We start from the raw sequence: 21,348 nt of genomic DNA, 5'->3' as shown, positions 1-21,348 counted from the left end.
AACAGAACGTAAACAAGGAACACAAATGGTATGCATCTACTCCATAATTAGATTGCAACATTGTCAGAAAACTTGGTTTTGGAGAGACAAACACAAGGCAGTGCCAGCCTTCCTTCCATTATACTCCCTGGAAGGATCTACTGAAATAAGACCTGGGTGAAGCACGATGGCGCAGCGGTAGAGTTGATGTCTCACAGCGTCAGAGACCTGGGTTCGATCCTGACTATGGGTGCTCTCTGTATGGAGTTTGTACTTTTTCCTGTGGGTTTTCTCCAGGTACTCCGGTTTCCTTCCACATTCCAAACAGATATGGGTTTGTACGTTGTGTATGAAGGAACTGCAGATGCTGGTTTACACTGAAGATAGACACAAAAAGCTGGAGTAACTTAGCAGGTCAGGCAGCATCTCTGGAGAAAAGGAATAGGTAACGTTTTGGGTCGAGACCCTTCCTCTGAAGAAGGGTCTCGACCCAAAACATTACACATACCTTTTCTCGAGATACCCCAGCTTTTTGTGTCTATCTCAGGTTTGTAGGTTAATTGACTTTGGTAAAATTGACCCTAATGTGTAGGATAGTGCTAGTATACGGGATGATCACTGGTCGGTGTGGCCTGAAGGGCCTCTTTCCACGCTGTATCTAAATTAAACCAAACTAAATTAAAGTACAAGCATTGACAGCTGTGGTCACAAAAAATTTAATCGGGATTTCATTTTTGGTTAAATTATTTTCTAAAGACAATTAAAATAAAACGGGTTTGAATGAGGAAACATGAGCATGATTTTAGGTTCATTTGTTCTTGATCTGATTTAGTTATGGAACATTTCAATAAACAGCTGAAGTTTCAGTTGGCATGGATATAAAACTAAGGTCAGCACACAGGACGAAACCCTTATGTGCGGGTGGCGGGAATATATACTCCTGGTTCACTTTAATTAGAGCCCGCTACCAAAAATGTACTTATTTAAAATTGGCAATCTATTATCTTGATCAAAATATCCTCTGATATGGAAAGATGTGTTTTTATTTTTACCATATTGAAATTATATAATTTAAGTCCAGAAGGCTAGGGATATAAATCACGACTGAGAACAGAAAACACTGTAAATGATCAACGGATCTGGGTGCACAGTGGCACAGCAGGAAGAGTCGCTGCCTTACTGCGCCAGAGACCCGGGTTCGATCCTGACCTCGGGGGCTGTTGGTGTGAAGTTTGTACGTTCTCCCTATGACCATGTGGGTTTTCTCCGGGTGCTCCGGTTTCCTCCCACACTGCAAAGTTCATGTTTATAGGTTGATTGACTTCTGTAAATTGTCCTTAGTGTGTATTATAGTGCTAGTATACGGGGTAATTGCTGATCAGCCTGGACTCTGTGGGCTGATGGGTCTGTTTCCACGCTGGATCTCTAAAAAAATTCTAAATGTCTAATGAATCTTCATTAGTATTAATTATAGTAATCCCGAGACTGCAACATAATATGTTGGAAAAGAAGGTGTTTGATGTCGTTTGTTTAAAGTTAGTAACATGCAGTCGAGTGTTTTAACAACTCACACTAAGGTAACAATAATCATGAGTAGGATTTAAATGGAGCTATGGTCAAAATTTTAAATGTAATAAGATTTTGGATTTTATCCAAAAAAAATTTGAAACTCCATCTCACCATACGGTTGAAGTAATTAATGCTGCAATTAAATCAAATCAGACAATATTCTAACAACAATAAAACTCCAGGAATAAAATTGTTCTCAGCAATAAGTTTTCAGCAATAATTTGTTTTACCTTTACAAACCAAATGCATTGTCTGTTGAGAACAATATGCATTTTAGTATTATTATTGAAACATCGTATAGATATTTATATGATTAAAATGCATTATTTATTTCTCAATTAAAATGCCTGGATTCATAATTCACCCTCATGTTGTGACACTGAAATGTTACAACATTTTTCCTCTACAACTAAATCAATCCATGAATAATAAAACAGGCAAGGTCACTTTCGGGATTAGGTTATTAAATTTAAAAATAATGACATTTTCAAATAATTTGGACAGATAAATGGATGGGAATTTGGCGGCACAGTGGTAGAGTTGTGCCTGACAACTCCAGAGATCTAGGTTCAATCCTGACTACGGGTGCTGTGTGTATGGAGTTTGTATGTTCTCCCTGTGACCACGTGGGTTTTCTCCGGGTGCTCCGGTTTCCTCCCTCACTCCAATGATATACAGGTTTGTAGGTTCATTGGGTTCAGTATAAATTGTAAATTGTCCCTAGTGTGCAGGATAATGTTAGTGCACGAGGGCTGAACGTGAGCAGGTGGGACTAGCGTAGAGGGGGCATCTCGGTCAGTTTAGAAAAGTTGGGCCGAAGGACCTGTTTCCCTGCTTGATGACTATTACTTTAATTCAACAAATTGCGACCAGCATAAACTCATTGTGCAACGCACTTACTTGTCGTGTGCAGGGAATGTTTGAAGCTGGGTATTGCTGAGTCGTGAGAACACGTTCCTGTCGTTACGAGCTCGGGTGGGTGGGGAGGACGGAGGCGTTAGATTCATTTCAGAAACTCTCCATTCAGATCTGCAGAAACAACAGAGTATAACCCAAATTACTTAACATACAGTCTAGTTTAGTTTAGAGATACAGTGCAGAAACGGGCCCTTTGGCCCACCGAGTCTACACCCACCAGTGATCCTTGCACATTAACACTATCCTACATGCACTAGGGACAATTTACAAATGTTACCAAGCCAATTAACCTACAAATCTCTACGCCTTTGGAGTGTGGGAGGAAACCGGAGCTCCCAGGGAAAACCCAAGCAGGTCACAGAGAGAACGTACAAACTCCGTACAGATAGTACCGTGGACTCTGGCACCGTAAGGCAGCTCTACCGCTGCGCCACCGTGCCGCCCATATGCATGTGGACTATTAGGTACACTTTTCCAATCGGGAATTGTGCTTAGGTACGGCAATACTTTACTGAACTGTATGTGAGAAAAGAATTTCACTGTGTGTTTGCACATGTGAGAATAAAGCACCGTTGAACCATTGAATTATGTGTTATGATTTCCCATGACAACAGACAGACCAGTGTAAAGGCATAACACCTAACGGCTCAGATAATTGCTGAACATGAACTCCTACACCAGACTATTATTCAGAACGATCCCTGGCGCGTGTTTTTACGATGCATTTACACAGCAGATGGTGCTTAGTCTGTGAACATCACAACTGGAGTGAAGACACGGGCTTGAACCTGCTAAACATCATCACCTGGCATCAAGGTACAATGAAAATCCCCAATGTCTCATTTTTTTTGTAGCAAATTATTGCTTTGGTGATTAAGAGATACAGCGCGGAAACAGGCCCTTTTGCCCACCGAGTCTGCGCTGACCAGGGATCACCCGTGCACTAACATTATCCTACATACTAGGCACAATTTAGTTTAGAGGGCCAATTAACCTACAAATCGGTATGTCTTTGGAGTGTGGGAGGAAACGGGAGCACCCGGAGAAAACCCACTTTATCACAGGTAGAACGTACAAACTCTGTACAGCACCCATAGACAGGATTGAACCCGGGTCTCTAGCGCGACGAGGCAGCAACTCTACTGCTGCGCCATCGTGCCTTCACTGTGCTTGTCAAACAACTTACAAAAGATCTCCAATGGCGTGAATGACCAATTCATGACCATGAATTCTGTGGGTTTATTACTGCAGTTATGATGGGTCAATGGGCAAATTGAATCTTCATTGTGACTGCACCATAATGCAATAATTAATTTTTAACACATTTACGTTTAATAATCGCACAAGATAACAAAAAAAAAATTACTCGATCTGTCAACCAATCTCAAACAGTGGACGGCAAAGCACCAAGAGATGCATATCGAATAAGAATGATGGTTACTAATGTAATATACACATCATGACTTATAGACATAATTTAAATGTTTAAAAAAGTATACAACTATTCATACGCTTTAAGCTGTTTTCTTCCATAAAACTAACATGCCAATTGACTTTTGCAAATGACTACAATTAATATGAGGGGCACCACAGTAGCGTAGCAGGTGAAGCTGCTGCCTCACAGCATCAGAGACCCGGGTTTGATCCTGACCATGGGCGTTGTCTCTGTGGAGTTTGCATGTTCTCCCTTTGATCTTAAACAAGTTTTCTCCAGGTACTCTGGTTTCCTCCCACATTCCAAAGACTTGCAGATTTGTAGGTTAATTGTAAAGGTGAATCATAGTGTGCAGGGAGTGGATGAGAAAGTGGGATAGAAACATAGAAAAAAGGGGAGTAGACCATTTGGCCCTTCAAGCCAGCACCGCCATTCAATATGATCATGGTCGATCATCTAAAATCAGAACCCCGTTCCTGCTTTTTCCCATTATCCCTTGATTCCTTTAGCCCTAAGAGCTAAATCTAACTCTTTCTTGAAAACATCAAGACCTCAATTTTACAACAATTTAATTAATTGCTGACTATAATAAATAAGCTGAATTTCCAATGTACAAATATATGGTTACTGTAGATAGCTACCAGACACAAGATCAAATAGAATTAGTGTGAACGGGTGATCGATGATTGGTGCGGACTCGGTGGACCGAAGGAAATGTTCCCATGTTGTATCATTCATCAATTTATTAATCAAAATAGTCATTGTTTAGTACAATTTTGGCATCCTCTCTGCATTGCTGACACCATTTTTTTTAGTTCACCCTGCAAGCTACATGATTCCAATGCAGCATGTGAAATGGTGAGTTAATGTCATGAAGATTTACTGAAGTAAAACAAAGGTTAGTATTTTTATTAGTGACATAAGATCTCAGGGTCTACTAAAAATGATTAAAGTGTTTTTGACACAATAATATATTGTGAGACAGGGTAATTGGTGTGAAACGGGCTGTAGTTAATTCAACCCCTGGGAGTCATAATGTGATCCGATTCTCCAACCATCTGACTTCCAAAGTTTTGAGAGGCTGTCTAAAACCAGAAATAAAGCTCAAATCCTTTCACAACATTAGTCTAAACTTGGGAATGTATAGTTTCCCAATGTTTTCCAATCCCCCAAAGGGGTTTGTTCTGTACCTTTTCATGCCTCTCGATTTTCCCTCTCCTGACTCTCAGTCTGAAGATGGGTCTCAACCCGAAACCTCAGCTATTTCTTTTCTCCAGAGATGCCGCCTGACCCCACTGAGTTACTCCAGCATTTTGTGCCTATCTTCGGTGTAAACCAGCATCTGCAGTTCCTTCCTACACAATGTTTAGTTTACTTTTAAACTGAACTAAGTTTAGAGTACTGTTGTGAAAGGATTTGATCTTTATTGCTGGTTTTAGTGTAACTGCTAATGTGAAAACTCAAAACATAACTGTTTAATTCTGTGCGGCAACTATTTTAAATCATAAAGTAATTTAACATAAAGTAAACAACACAGCACAGGAACTGGACCATTGGCCCACACTAACTGTGTCTAACATAATGCCAATTTAAACTAATCTCATCTGCATGTACATGATTCACACCTTCCTTTTCCTTGCATATCTGTTGCAGCCCATATTTCTCCAATAAATATACTCTTAAAAACATGTAAATGATGCCGTTATGTTACGTCGGTAGAGTATTTTACCTCAGTCACCATCATTTTTATTTGGGTTTCATCCTATGGTGCATTGCATACCTATTGACTTCTGCAGATTACTACAATTGATATACAGTAGTAATTGTTTTCTACAAATTTGTCAATATTCACTGCAATGTTTTAAGTTTTAGTTTTAGAGGCTCATTGAGTCCGCACCGACTAGCAATCCCCCATTCACACTAGTTCTATCCTATACACTAGGGACAATTTACAGAGGTCAATTATCCAACAAACCTGCACGTCTTTGGTGTGCGAGAGGAAACCAGAACACCTGGAGAAAACCCACGCAGTCTCAGGGAGAATGTGCAAACTCCGTACACAAAACCCCCCTAGTCAGGATTGAACTTGGGTCTCTGGCGCTGTTAAATTACTTAATGATTTTAAATAAGGCTGCAACTTTACTGCTACACCACTGTGCTGCCCTACTATGTAGCAGTAGATGTTAGTTACACAATGTGGCACAAATATGCAATTTTATTTTAAGCTCATCTTGCACGTTACATGGCGCCCTTAGCATCAGTAATTGAAGTGCTTCTCCTCTACCTATACTTGCATAAGAAGTGCGATCTTTTATTGCACATTTTTAGTGAAACCAATGGTCCCTTTACCTCAAATAAAACCACTCTTATCATTAATTTATATTTTGGTTTCCTAAATATTAACCTGGATTTGTCAGTTAAGATCTGTACTTTATCGTAGGATTTTCTCCTTGAGAGTGGTGACGTATCCTGCAGTTTCTTAGTAGACTGCCTGGGACTGTGGAAGGAAGCAAGATGATTAGAAGGTGATCAATGGACATTTGATATACAACTTTATAGATGGAAGTTCATAACAAGTGAAATGCCATGAAATAGGAAATAGGATTGATAATAATTGAAACAGGTATGTCTATTTCAGAGAGTCATAGAGTGGTACAGTGTGGAACCAGGCCCTTTGGCCCAACTTACCCATACCGACCAACATGCCCCGTCTACACTAGTGGCATAAGGAACTGCAGATGCAGATTCAGCAAAAAAGATACAAGGTGCTGGAGTAACTAAGAGGGTCGGGCAGCATTTCTGGAGAACATGGATTGGTGACGTTTTGGGTCGAGACCCTTCTTCAGACTGATTGTAGGAGAGTGAAGAAATGAAAGCTGGAAAAGGGAAGAGGCAGGATAAAGTGTGTCCAGAGATGCTGCCTGACCTGCTGAGTTGCTCCAGCACTTTGTGTTCTTTTGTGCATTAACCAGTATCTGCAGTTCCTTATTTCCACTGCAAGGTTAGATTAGTACGTTGACTCACAAAGTGTTTCCGGACCTGGGTTGAAAAACGATGGACTCTTTATCCTTTGGGCTCCGTGTGAGGATGTCAACAGTCTTGATGCCATTTTCTTTCCCGTCAGCTGCTCTAAATAGCCCTGGGGTAGACATGTCCAGAGCTGAGCCATAACCTTCCTGATAATGTAGCTCCGTTCTTTGCTCAGTCTGCAGGTCAAAGATAAAAATACTTAAAACACAATAGGGTGGCACAGTGGCAGAGTTGCCGCCTTGTAGCGGCATAGACCAGGGTTCGATCCTGATTACGGGCGCTGTCTACAGTTAGTACGTTCTTGTGACCGCGTGGCTTTTCTCCGGGTGCTCAACAAAAAAAGCCTGTCACTGTACCTCAGTACATGTGACATTAAACTAAACTAAACTGTTTATATGAACCTCTTTCCAAACACAATGCAATCCATGATGCAATGTGTGAAGTGCTGCAAGGTCGGCTTTATTATCATGCTTTCAGTATCTATTTTATCTTTCATATACCGCTATAGATATAAATGATATGAGCTAACATCCATTACTTGGTTGTAATGGACAAGCAGCAATAATTTCCCCCCTCCACCCACCTCCCCTCCATGCTGTTATAATGAGGATTATCTGTAAATCATCTCTATATTTACAATGAGAAACCTCTATTAACATTAATTCCATCATAACTTCTGTTCTTGCTAAAAGAGTAACAGAGTGTTATATAAAATGTCATCGTGATTCCCTCTCAGAAAACTCAGTGCACAGGCGTAGCCATTTCTAGAATAAAATAATAGTTTTACCTGTATCCTGAAATCTCCTTGACTCAGTGAATGCTTCGGGTGAGAACTTGAAATTGAACTGGAAAGAGAAAACATAAATGTTCTTGAAATAAATTTCTCAATGTATAGACTTAACTTAATTCACAAAGAAAGGCTAATTTTATACAATTAATCTAATTTTACTTTTTTTTAATTGTTTACTTGAAGGCAATCTTTTAAATCTTGCCCTGCACATCTCCTAAAGCATGCTATGATCAAAGACAAAGGGAGGCAGTGGTGCAGCAGGTGGAGCTGTTGCCTCACAGCACCAGAGACAAGGGTTTGATTCTGACCTCGGGTGCTGTCATTGTGGAGTTTGCATGTTCTCTCTATGACCACGTGGGTCTCCTCCGGGTGCTCCAGTTTCCTCCCACATCCCAAAGACGTGCGGGTTTCTATTTAATTGGCCTTTGTAAATTGTTGCTAGTTTGTAAGGAGTGGATTGGAAAGTGTGATAACATAGAATTAATACGATCGATGGTCGGCGTGGACTCGGTGAGCCGAAGGGCCTGTTTCCATGTTGTAATTCAAAACTAAACTCCATTTACACTTCACACTGCCAGAATAGTGTGAAGTCTGAAGAAGGGTTCTCAACCCGAAACACCACCTATTCTTTTTTCTCCAGAGATGCTGCCGGACCCGCTGAGTTACCCCAGCATTTTGTGTCCTTTCTTAATCAATTCATTTGGGAGAGCTAAATATATATTTTTTACTGAACAATTCTATTGGGTCTGGTGATACAATATTATTGCATTACCCCTATGATCACGTTGATTATCTATATCTGCACCAATACAGAAATCAGTGTACGTCCAACATATTTACCACCTACTCACCTACTGTCCAGCCCGATGCTACACTCAGAGGTTTCCTCATCGCTGCTTATTTCTCCATTTTCTGAAAATCATAAGTGTTTAAAAGACATCAAATTATTCAACTAGTCAAAGCTCAGTGTTAATGCAACATGAGCAATGTGCACTGGGCGGCACAGTGGGGCAGCGTTAGAGCTGCTGCCTTGCAGCGCTTGAGACTCGGCTTCGATCCTGACCTCGGGTGCTGTCTGTGCGGAGTTTGCACGCTCTCATTGTGACTGCGTGAGTTTTCTCCGGTTTCTTCCCACATTCCAAAGACGTGCAGGTTTGTGTAGGTTAATTGGCTTCTGTAAATTGTAAATTGTCCCAAGTGTGTAGTGTACGGGGTGATGTTGGTCGGCGCGGACTGGATGGGCCAAAGATCCGCGCTGTATCTCTAATTGGTTGATGTTACACAAACATACACAACAGTTTGTATGCGATTCGATATTCTTTATAAACTGAACATTTAATTATTGGCATAATATGAATACATTCATCATTGAAATTAAAGTATTTTTCAATTAATTGTGGTCGAAAGATGATTTATCCTTAAATCTTTGTTGTATTGATAACACCTTAAACTCAAGCGCATACGTCCAAATTTAGGGACAGTTTCATCCTATCTGTTATCAGGCAACTTATCACCAACTAGAGAGCAGAACTGAGCTACCACCTACCTCACCGGAGCCCCTCGGACTATCTTTAATTGGACTTTATCTTGCACTCAACGTTATTCCCTTTATCTTGTATCTATACATTGTGAATGGCTTGATTGTAATCATGTATTTTCGCTGACTGGATAACTTGCAACAAAAAGCTTTTCAATGTACCTCGATACACATGACAATAATAAACCAAACCCTGTATGTTAAGAATTATATGTTCAATTATACTGGAATTCTGTGGGAACATCTAATACATTGATCATTTCTATGAAGCTCATTGCAGAAAACTACTATGTCCTCCCTATTCTGCCCATTTGACGGCTTACATTAAAAAAAACTTTAATTTAATGAGTACCTTTCTGTTGCCTTTGAAACTTTGTAATGCGAACAGTTGCGGCAAAAAAGTTAAATAAAGTTTACGTGGAAGAATGGAATAACAGATGAAGAACTACACATCTTACGAACTTTAGAGTTTTAAGAAATATTTTATGATTGGATATATTCACATTATGCGATCCCGAGAAGGGGAAGATGATCAGGGAGCAGGCTACCTTGTGAGACACTTTGAAGCAACGTCTGCAGTTCAGGAATAGATTCAGCCTTCTCCCGCAGCATGCTAATCAGCTGATTTGGAATCGAATCAGTCACATCCACTTGCTTCAATCGACCTTCCAGCAGCTTAATCTGAGCCTCTTTCTGGGCCACCTGCATACCCTGGAGATGAAAATCATTAAATTACTCAAATTCCCAGTCAGATGGTCTGCACATCCCACACAAAATGTTAACCGTTTGTGTGCCAGCGAGGTGCTTCATTTTAGCTAGAGAGTGATGAATCTGTAAGATTCATGGCCACAGACATCAATGTAAGCCATTGGGTGTGTTTAACATTGTAAGGGTGTCAATGGTTATGGGGGGAAGGCAGGAGAATGGGGTTGAGAGGGAAAGATGGATCAGCCATGTTTGAATGGCGAATAAGACTCGATGGGCTGAACAGCCTAATGCTCTTATACGTTATGAACTTATTCTCACAAGTTGATAGACCAGATAGACCGGAGAGGGAGCATGAGGGGGGCTCCTGGGTTCAGGCTGCAGTCAGGGCCCAAGAACAGGTGGTCGCGGGGGCAGGGGGTGGTTTTTTTCAAAGGTCTTGCAAGCGGCACGGCCGGGCGACGTGACTCGCGACGCGTGAACACAACGTGCAGCCATTGTGACGTCATCAGCCAAAGCTGTTTTATTTTCTACGTTATTTGAAATTTTTGAACATTTTGATTAATAACTCAATAAATAAAGCTCGAAATTTTCAGATAAGCCGATTTTTGACTTCACCGGATAAATCTCTACAGGAATATGTAAAAATGTTATCGTCAGGGCGTCGCTTTTTCGAGCAGTATGATTATATACACACACACATCCAAGATCAGAGTTTTATAAGTATATAGATACACACACACACAAATATATATACACCCACACATATATACACACACACACTCATATATGTGTACACTGAACTTTTTTGTTGTTTATTAGGAGTACTCCATTTACATAATTGTTGTGCTGCTGCACGGAAGAATTTCATTGTTCTGTTTCGGGACATATAACAATAAAACACTCTTGTCTTGAAGGAGAGATCCCCTCACCTTGTCGATTGACATTTTCAGAAAGTGATCCAGCAGATGGCGTGCTTCAGCTAGGGAACACGAACTTATCACAACAGACGTGTCGGTTGAATTAATCTCATCCTGTTAAAACGGAGCAAGAGAAGGGAATTAAAATCAGAATACCAATGGTCAACGTACATCAGAACACCAAAACTCTCAAGGCATGACGGGACTAAGAGGCCCAGGAGAGGTCGGACAAACTTGGATTGTTTTCAATGGAGCATCGGAGGCTGAGGGAAGACCTGATAGAAGTTTATAGCATTACGAGAGGCATGGATAGGTTAGAGTCCAAACCTTTTTCCCCAGGGTGGAAATGTCAAGATTAGAGGGCGTAGCCTTAAGGTGAGAGGGATAATGGATAAAGGAGATGTGCGGGGCAAGTTTTCTTTTTACACAGAGGGTGGTGGGTACCTGGAACGCACAGCCCAGTGTGGTGGTGGAACCAGATACGATAGTGGCGTTTATAAGTTTTCTGGATGGGTGCACGGATATGCAGGGGGTGGAAGGATGCAGGTTATGTGCAGGCTGATAAGTGATGCAAAATGCAGCGCTAGAGGCCCGGGTTCGATCCCGACTACGGGTGCTGTCTGTATGGAGTTTGTACGTTCTCCCCGTGGGTTTTCTCCGAGAAATTCGGTTTCCTCCCACACTCCAAAGACGTACAGGTTTGTAGGTTAATTGGCTTGATAAAAATGTAAAATTGTCCAAGTTGGCGGTATGCAGAGTACTGCCCTGCCGACTACAAAAAATTCAGAAGGTTCGGAAGGATGGTCTTGGCAACATGTCTGGCAAGACCATTAATTGGCTTGGGTAAATTGTCCCTAGCGTGTAGGATAGAACTAGTGTATAGGCTGACCATTGGTCGGTGCGGATTCGGTAGGATGAAGGGCCTGTTTCCACGCTGTATCTCTAACCGAAACTAAAGTCTATACACCTTGGTTTCTTCGATCTGCATGATGGTGGCCTGGCATTCAGAAATGTTATCATTGATGTAGTCAATGTTGGCATTCAAGGTCTCAAGCTCCTCGTTTATTTCCTGGATAGATCTATCGTCCGGATTTTCATTGCAAATCCGTTCCCTTTTCCCGTGTAGAATTTCCTGGAGGCCAATTAGTTCCTCCCGTTTCTGGAAGTAAATGGCAGAGACATTATTGGTTTCAAAAAGGTAGAATATACAGTAGGGTCGGCTCCTGAGCACAACTGTTCTATGTTTCATTAAAGAAGCGTGGGAAACCTCTTCTCACTATGTAAGAATTAACTTCCCCACCTTTCTAATTAAGCAATCCTTTATCATTATCTCAGGTAAAATATCTTCAGAACTGCTAACAGGACACATTTTAAGATAGACAAAAGTGCTGGAGAAACTCAGCGGATGCAGCAGCATCTATGGAGCGAAGGAAATAGGCAACGTTTCGGGCCAAAATCCTTCCTTGTCCTTTGACCCAACTTGCCCACACCGACCACATGTTCCATCTACACTAGTCCCACTTGCCTGCGTTTGGCTCATATCCCCCGAAACCTGTCTAATTGCTTCTTAAACGTTGCGATAGTCCCTGCCTCAACTACCTCCTTTGGCAGTTCACTTCTTACACCCTTTGCGTGAAAAAGTTACCCCTAAGATTCCTATAAAATCTTTCCCCCTTCACAATGGCCTTCATCAGTCAGGGAAATTAGTATGGGAATTGGGACATTATGTTACAGCTGTCCTAGACATTAGTGAGGATGTATTTGGAGTAATGTGCTCAGTTTTAGTCACCCTGTTATAGGATGGATATCATTAAGGTGGAAAGAGTCCAGAGAGGATTTCCAAGGATGTTGTCAGGACTCGAGGGCCTGAACTATAGGGAGAGGTTGGGCAGGCTTGGACTTTATTCCTTGAAGGGTAATAGATAGGGTGAATCCACAAAGTATTTTACCCTGGGGACGGAATCAAGAACTACAGGGCAAGAGTTTAAGGTGAGAGGGGATTTTATGGGAACTTAAGGAGCAACTTTTTCCCACATAGGGTGGTGGGTATATATGGAATGAGGTGCCAAAGGAGGTAGTTGATGCCGATACAATGAAAACATTTAAAATACATTAGGACAGGTACATGGATAGGAAAGGTTTAGAGGGATATGGACTTACTTAGATGGGGCATATTAGTTGGCATGGACGGGTTGGGATGAACGCCCTGTTTCCTTGTGTATGACTCCAATCAATTCAGTGCACAGATTCTCTTCTGGTTAATTTGACTGAATAAAGGGCTCCTTTGTATGTTTTGAGCGGAGAGCACTCTATTCCATCTAATGCACTTTATTGATGTGCCAGACAGTGTGACGCTGTATTCACTGAGTTAATTACATGAGTTCAAAACCAGGAAACCCACTTATGGATTTCCTTGTGTAATCCAGGGTCTGTCCTCACCCTTGTGTGTAATAATGAGTTTAATGTGGCCTTTATTTTGGTAAACACTTTAGATCTTAAGTTGAGCACTCAATTCTGGAGCAAATCTTGCAAAGGTTCATAAGACATAGGAGCAGAATTAGGCTGTTCAGCACATCGAGTCTGCTTCTCCATTTGATCATGGCTGATCATCTTTCCCCCTCAACCCATTTTCCTCTGTAACCTCTGTATTGGGAAGGGTGATTATAGGGTGATGGGTTGTATATATGACTAAGAGATACTGTATAGTATATGAGGGTGTTTTCTTTTCTTTTTTTTCTCTCTTTTTTTGTATGGCTTTGTAAATATTTGATTAGTGTAACATGTAAATAATTTGGTGTGGATATGGTGTACATATAGCTGCTAAATTTGTATAAGATTATAAGCAGTTGAATAAGGGGTGGGAATTAATAAGCTTTGGCTTCTTCCTGCTCCTTTTCGGACACATACGATTTCATTTATTTATAGGTATTGTTTATGACACTTTATAAATATTCTTGTTTTGTTTTTTGTATGCTGTTTCACACTTGCTTTTTATTCATTTATTCTGTTCGAAATAAATAATTAAATAAATAAATAGACCTTTGATGCCCTTAAGGATCAAGAACCTGTCAATCTCCACTTTAAAAATACCCAATGACTTGGCCTCAACCGCCATCCGTGACAATGAATTCCACAGATTCACCTGCCTCTGGCTACAGTAATTCCTCCTAATCTCCATAACTTACAAAATTCTTAAGGGGTTGGACAGGCTAGATGCAGGAAGATTGCTCCCGATGTTGGGGAAGTCCAGGACAAGGGGTCACAGCTTAAGGATAAGGGGGAAATCCTTTAAAACCGAGATGAGAAGAACTTTTTTCACACAGAGAGTGGTGAATCTCTGGAACTCTCTGCCACAGAGGGTAGTCGAGGCCAGTTCATTGGCTATATTTAAGAGGGAGTTAGATGTGGCCCTTGTGGCTAAGGGGATCAGAGGGTATGGAGAGAAGGCAGGTACAGGATACTGAGTTGGATGATCAGCCATGATCATATTGAATGGCGGTGCAGGCTCGAAGGGCCGAATGGCCTACTCCTGCACCTAATTTCTATGTCTATGTTTCTAAAGGTACATCCTTTTATTCTGCGGCTGCGCCCTCTGATCCTAGACTCTCCGACTACAGGGCGCCAGAGACCCGGGTTCGATCCTGACTATGGGTGGTGTCTGTACAAAGTTTGTACGTCCTTCCTGTAACCATATAGGTTACCCCCAGGTGCTTCGGTTTCCTTCCACATTCCAAGGTTTGTAGGTTAATTGGCTTCGGTAAGCTGTATAAAATATTGCCCAAGTGTGTAGGATAGTGCGAGTGTACGGGATGATCGCTGGTCGGCGCGGACTCGGTGGGCTTAAGGTCCTGTTTCCACACTGTATCTCTAAAAGTCTAAAGTCTCAAAAAAAGTCTAAATAAGTCTACTGGAGCCATCCTCTCCACAGGTCTATTAACTGTATCTGCCAACGTTAGTTAGTAAATCAATGTGCCAACCGCCAGAAGACGATTCATGTCCGCTTCCAGGTTGGAGATTGTCATCCTCTGCATCACAATGTCACTGATCCTGGACTCCAGCGCCTGCCACTTCAGCCGAGCTGCTTTGGAAAAGATTTCACCAACTCCCTTCTTCTGGTACTTGTTCTTTCTGCAGAATAAAACAAAACAACCAGCATGCTTTAACAAAAAAAAAAACACTGTAAAGGGGGCACAGTGAATTCACATCATTTTTTATTATCGAAAATAATTTGAATCAATTATTTCCAAGAATAATATTTACAATACAAAATGCCAGCAAACTCACCACCACAGCACAAAGCAAAACAAATATTCTTAAATATACTGAAAATGAAACAACTATTTTACAATCCTTGTCAAGGATGCAATCCATCCCCCACAAAGTCATCTGATTCATGGGTAGAGTAGATTGTGGTAGGGACAACACAGAGAAGAATCATTTGAATCATAGAAACATAGAAAATAGATGCAGGATGAGGCCATCGGCCCTTCGAGCCAGCACCGCCATTCATTGTGATCATGGCTGATCGTCCCAAATCAATAACCCATGCCTGCCTTCTACCCATATCCCTTGATTCCACCAGCCCCTAGAGCTCTATCTAACTCTCTCTTAAATCAATCCAGTGATTTGGCCTCCACTGCCCTCTGTGGCAGGGAATTCCACAAATTAACAACTCTCTGGGTGAAAACGTTTTTTTTCACTTCAATCTTAAATGGCCTCCCCTTTATTCTAAGACTGTGGCCCCTGGTTCTGGACTTGCCCAACATTGGGAACATTTTTCCTGCATCCAGCTTGTGTCCAGCTGCATCCATACATTTGGAATAGACAGGGTAAACACACAGAGTATTTTACCCAGAGTAAAAGGGGAAAGTGATTTAATTGGAGCCTGAGGGGTAACTTTATTTTACACAAAGGGTTGTGGCTGTATGGAATGAGCTGCCAGAGGCAGGTACTACACAACGTTTAAGAGACATTTGGATATCCTATATTCACCATCAAATGGATGTGGATGGATTCTTAAACATGGACAATATTTGCTCACATCTTCTCTTCAATCTATTTTTTTTTACAACTACACAGGTTATCAACAGCCTCTGCCAAATCGAGTAACGGTCTCTTCATCAGAGATGAGAGATCATTATTAGAAAATTTCCTCAACCAAGATTTAAACCATTTTAAGTTCCAATACTGGGTTTATAACATGATACTGATTAAGTTTATGTATTTAGCTCCCCGATGCAAAGCAAAAGCCAAAGGAATTTGTCAGAAGTTCTCATCATAATTGCTAGATTTAATTTGGGAAAAACTACATCATGTTTCTCTATTAAGATGATGTTGTTGAAAGCGACAGCTGCCAGTAAGTCAACTTTAGAATACTAAGAGGAGATCATCCCAGCCTCTTGTAGTGCACGTTTTGTACATCCTACTGTTGTGGCTTACAGAGTTCATCACCTCCATTTCTTTAATTAACAGGACTTTGTGGATGATAAGTGATTAAAGTCAGAGTTATACAGCACAGAAACAAACCTTTCTGCCCAACCCGTCCATGCCGACAAAGATTCCCCATCTAAGTTAGTTCTATTTGCCATCTTTGGCCTATATTGACCTATCCAAGTATCTGTCTATTAAATGTTGTTATCATACCAACCTCAACCTATGGCTGCTTATTCTAAAGAACCACCACCCTCTGAGTGAAAAGGTTGCCTCTCTGATACCTATTAAATGATTCTCCTCTCACCTTAAACCTGTACCCTCTGATCCTTTATTCTCCTACCCTGGATAAAATACTCTCTATAAGATCACCCCACAGCCTCCAGTACTCCAAGGCACAAAGTCCCTGCCTGACCAGCCTCTCCTTGTAGCTCAGGCCCTCAATTCCTGGCAACATCCTGGTAAATTGTTTCTGCACCCTTTCCAACTTGACAACAGCTTTCCTATAACATGGTGCCCAAAACTGACCACAATACACTAAATGTGGCCTCACCAATGTCTTATATAACTGCATGCTCTCCAGCATAATGGATCCAAGGAACAAAATCCAATTGTTCATCTTTTACGATCTGTTGTTGCTTCTGTGCTTACCTCACAGTTCTGGTTCCATTTACCGCAGAAACGGTTTCATTCCAAGCGGCATTTAACTTTCTGTTCCACTGTTTAACGATATTGGACACGGACTTGGAGGCTGACTCTGCCTCTGAAGAAGTACTGGCTGACAGTTCCATGCCCGAATCCAAGATAGTCTGTTTACGGCTTACACGACCAGCAACTCGGTTGGACATGGGCTTGGCTAATCTTCGTAGAGCGCTGACCTAAACATGAAACAAAAGCACTGAATAGCAGAAACGTCAAAAGATGAAAGGTTTAGGAAGGAACTGCAGATGCTGGTTTACACCGAAGATAGACACAAAATGCTGGTAGACAAAAATGCTGGAGTAACTCGGCGGGTGAGGCAGCATCTAGGGAGCAAACCTGAAATTGGAGGTCAATGTTCATACCGCTGGGGTGTAAACTACCCAAGCAAAATATGAGTTGCTGCTCCTCTAATTTGCGGTGGGACTCATTCTGGCCATGGAGGAGGCCCAGGACAGAAAGGTCAAAATGCTGGAGTAACTCAGCGGGATGGGCAGCATCTCTGGATGGAAGGAATGGGTGAAAGTTCGGGGCAAGACCCTTCTGCAGACTGGAGGTTAATTTGGTTAGAGACACAGCGTGGAAGAAGGCCCTTTAGCCCACTGTATCATTACAGAAAAAGAACTGCATACACAGATCTGACTTCGAATGCAATTTCTATTCTCACTTGCCGCTGCAGCCAACAAGCATGTCTTCATGTATTCCAATACTCACTGTCGCATGTTCCAACCCTTTTCCATGTAAATAAATTGCAAATCTAAAACCCTATTGCATAATGCCAGGAACAGACTATGAAAAATTATTCTGTATGCCTGTAAAAAGCCCAACCCCCCCTCCCCCTAAAGCATGTTACGCTGATGTTGACAATCCCTCAATACCAATTTGGGTCATTAAAGGTAAGTTGCTGACCTCTTGTGTTTTCCTGCGTAGCACAAGTTCCTGTTGCCTCTTCTGGGACTCCAAAGTTCGAATTTGGTACTGAAATTTAAAAAAAAATCTTTAGACTAGGTGGCTGGAGAGGCATATTATGCCAGAGATCTTTGTGGGTGGTGGTGGTGCAGGGCAACTATGTGCAGACCTTGCGGTAAGAGGTCCAAGATGTCATAGACAACAGAGGGTGGACGGGTGATGACTGGCACGACCGGCATGGAGCGTGGGCGGTAGGGGAGGGAACCGGGGTCTGGTCCACCGCACCCTGAAGATCAGCTGTGGGATGCTGCCCCGGGGCATGAAGATGGACGGGCGAGGAAAGGGACGTCTCCTCCAAGGAAGGCGATGGCTGGAGGCCCACTGCAGCCTGGGACTCGCTTGTATTGGGCGCTGGTCATAAGAACTGGAGCGCGGAAAGAACTTAGAAAATGGCAGCAAAACTTGGCACCTCTTGCATGTGGGGGGGATAGATTTAATCGGGATATGGTAAATGCACAGAATGTTTTCACCAGAGTAGGGGAATCGAGATCCAGGGGACATAGATTTATGGTGAGGGTGAAATGATTTAATAGGAATATGCACCTGAGGGGCAAGTTTATTTTCAACAGAGGGTGGCTGTATGGAACGAGCTGCCAGAGTAGTTGAGGCAGGGACTATCGCAACGTTTAAGAAACATTTAGACAGGTACATGGATAGGAAAGGTATAGAGGGATAAAGGCCAAACGCAGGCAGGTGAGACTGGTGTAGATGTGGCATGTTGGTCGGTGTGGGCAAGTTGGGCTGAAGGGCCTGTTTCCACACTGAATCACTCTATGATGCTGGAGGACATGTTTTGGGTGGGGATCTTTCTTCAGACCGCGTTCACGTTCTCTCCGTCCTTTGTTCCTCACTTCTTGTCGTCGCTGTTCCTTTTTCAGCTGTGCTATTTCACGGTTCCTCTTGCTTTCGATCATCCTCATTCGCTGCTGGTCATCCCTCATCTGTTTCATCAGAGTCACCTAACGAAACAAAATTGCAGGAGGAAAAGAAACCCAAGTCTTTAGTAACGAGGTGATGGGAATAGGTTTTCACAACTGTGACAGGCGGTAGAGTTGCTGTCTCACAGCGCCAGAGACCCGGGTTCGATCCTGACTACAGGTGCTGTCTGTACAGAGTTTGAACGTTCACCCTGTAACCGTGTGGATTTTCTCCGGGTGCTCCAGTTTCCTCCCACATCCCAAAGACATGCAGGTTTGTAGGTTAAATGGCCCTTGCACATTGCCTCTAGTGTGGATGTTAAAGTGGGATAACGTAGAACTAGTGTGAACAGGTGCTCGATGGTCGGGGTGGACTTGGTGGGCCGAAGGGCTTGTTTCCATTCTGTATCTTTTAATCAATAAATTCCAGCACCTGCAGTCTCTGTGGCTGCAAGCAAAGAAAGTTTTACCTTCGTCTTCCTCATCTCAGCCACTTCATTCTGCAGTTTCCTCAACTCCCGTTCGTAACGAGTTTGATTTTTGAGGAGGCGTGCATGTTCTTTCTGTGCCGTCTGCAGTTTCAGGAGCTCTCGGTTCATCTCCTTTAGTTTTTTCTCGTAGTCTGCTTTAATCTTGCAGGCTCTCTCTTCCGTGTTGCACTCCATAGAACCTGAAACGAAACCAGAACAACTATTCAACTATTTACCAACTTAAAATGCACGCTAAATAAAGAGTGGTGGCATGGCACCGTGGTGCATCATTGTGGTGTGCTGATATGGTGGATGTAATGTAACCTATGTGAGTCTTGACTTTGGAGGTTCCTTATTGTTGAGAAGTTACAAGAACAGAGGGATGGATGGAGAGGAAACTAGATCTCATGTTGAGTTTCAGATCACTTGTCCAAGACCATCTATTTTTATCTCCGATTCAGTCTGAAAATGCGTCCCGACCCAAAACCTCACCTATCCATGTTCTCCAGAGATGCTGCCTGACCCGCTCAGTTACTCCAACACTTTGTATGTTTTTTGTTGTTGTAAACCAGCATCTGCAGTTCCTTGTTTCTACTCTGTACCATATGCTTTCGGTATCCAATTGCTTGTTCTCCTGGTGAATCTGGTAGAGTAGACTTGATGGGCCGAATGGCCTAATTCTGCTCCTATCACTTATGACCTATCAGTCTGTGACCCTACATTGGACTTCTTTAGAAATTATGAACCCACCGGCGATACATAAATAAAGTATGTAAATAAAGACCCTACTCGCATCTGGAAACAGGAAGGTTTATACACAGCTGGAAGCCAGAGATTGTAACAGTGGTTCTTTAGACTGTGGTGGTCCTTGTAATTATTCTCCGTAGAGCAGAGGAACAAAGAAACTATTGGTTTTTCGAAGCTGAGATTATTACCAGAAGTAAAACAAGTCAGATAGCCTCTAATAATGCTTCAAAACAATTTTCTATATTGTAATTATATCTGCTATATATATATATTTTAAACAAAACTTAAGAGATCAACAAAAAGAACTTTGAAAACAGCTTTATCATGAGCATGGATGCTAAACCTACATATTTTTCTTTGAAAAATAATTCCTGAAATTACACTGCTATGAATCACCAAATTGAAGATGTTTTAAAATATTCCTTTTCTTGCTCTCTGTTTCCCACTGTGGTGGCACAGCTGGTAGAGCTGCTGCCTCACAGCGCCAGAGACCTGGGTTCCATCCCGACCTCTGGTGCTGTCTGTGAGAAGTTTGCACGCTCTTCCTGTGACCGCGTGGGTTTCCCCCGGGTGTTCTAGTTTCCTCCCATGTCCCAAATTTGTGCAGGTTTGCAAGTTAATTGGATTGTGTAAATTGCCCCTAGTGTGTAGATGAGAAAGTGAGATAAGATAGTACCAGTGAGAACGGATGATCGATGGTCGGCATGGAATCAGTGGGCCGAAGGGTTTGTTTCCATGCTGTATCTCTAAAAAAACTAAACTGCCTTGTGTGTAGTTGAGGGGTAGAATGTGGGGGAGTTGATGGGCATTTTGAGAGAATAAAATGGGTTTAGTGCAGGATTAGTTGTGGGATTGTACAGACAAGATGGGCCCGTTTCCATGCTACATGTAGGCAATGCGCAGCAACTTTGCTTCCTTCCCCTCTCTTTTCTTTCTCGTTGCCACCCTCCCACAGCTCAGAGAAACATGGGATTGTAAGAAACAACCTGGCCAACGTATAGGCTAACAAAACTGAAGCTGCAGATGCTACCAGTCTCCAAGGGAAAGTGTGCCCAGGTATTTCTGAGAGATCTTTAGTCTTTACAGATGCAGAGGAGAAATAGGCCCATCGGCCCACCAAATCCACGCCGACTAGCAATCACCCCGTACACTAACTATCCTACGCACTAGGGACAATTTACAATCTTACCAAAGCCAATTAACCAACAGACATGCTGGTCTTTGGAAAGTGGG

At 42.2% G+C, this 21,348-nt stretch overlaps 1 protein-coding gene across 3 annotated transcripts in view; it reads right to left on the bottom strand.

Moving 5' to 3' along the window:
* Nucleotides 1-21,348, bottom strand: part of LOC116986827 (kinesin-like protein KIF21B) — a 113,053-nt gene that overhangs the window by 21,152 nt on the left and 70,553 nt on the right. For all 3 annotated transcript variants that reach the window (XR_004415581.1, XR_004415582.1, XM_033042549.1), the window contains exons 15-27: nucleotides 19,369-19,568; nucleotides 18,833-18,940; nucleotides 17,922-17,990; nucleotides 16,965-17,191; nucleotides 14,861-15,011; nucleotides 11,851-12,042; nucleotides 10,896-10,997; nucleotides 9,807-9,969; nucleotides 8,573-8,633; nucleotides 7,719-7,776; nucleotides 6,926-7,107; nucleotides 6,306-6,398; nucleotides 2,449-2,577 (exon numbers count right to left, since the gene is read on the bottom strand). Coding sequence is in view for 1 of the 3 variants with exons in the window: in XM_033042549.1 (XP_032898440.1) it covers nucleotides 2,449-2,577; nucleotides 6,306-6,398; nucleotides 6,926-7,107; nucleotides 7,719-7,776; nucleotides 8,573-8,633; nucleotides 9,807-9,969; nucleotides 10,896-10,997; nucleotides 11,851-12,042; nucleotides 14,861-15,011; nucleotides 16,965-17,191; nucleotides 17,922-17,990; nucleotides 18,833-18,940; nucleotides 19,369-19,568 (1,735 nt within the window). In the remaining 2 variants the exon portion in view is untranslated. The remainder of the gene's footprint in view (nucleotides 1-2,448; nucleotides 2,578-6,305; nucleotides 6,399-6,925; nucleotides 7,108-7,718; nucleotides 7,777-8,572; nucleotides 8,634-9,806; nucleotides 9,970-10,895; nucleotides 10,998-11,850; nucleotides 12,043-14,860; nucleotides 15,012-16,964; nucleotides 17,192-17,921; nucleotides 17,991-18,832; nucleotides 18,941-19,368; nucleotides 19,569-21,348) is intronic.

The sequence above is a fragment of the Amblyraja radiata genome, chromosome 24 (genome assembly GCF_010909765.2).
Source record: "Amblyraja radiata isolate CabotCenter1 chromosome 24, sAmbRad1.1.pri, whole genome shotgun sequence".
Lineage (NCBI taxonomy): Eukaryota > Metazoa > Chordata > Chondrichthyes > Rajiformes > Rajidae > Amblyraja > Amblyraja radiata.
This window is presented reverse-complemented; position numbering and strand designations above follow the sequence as displayed.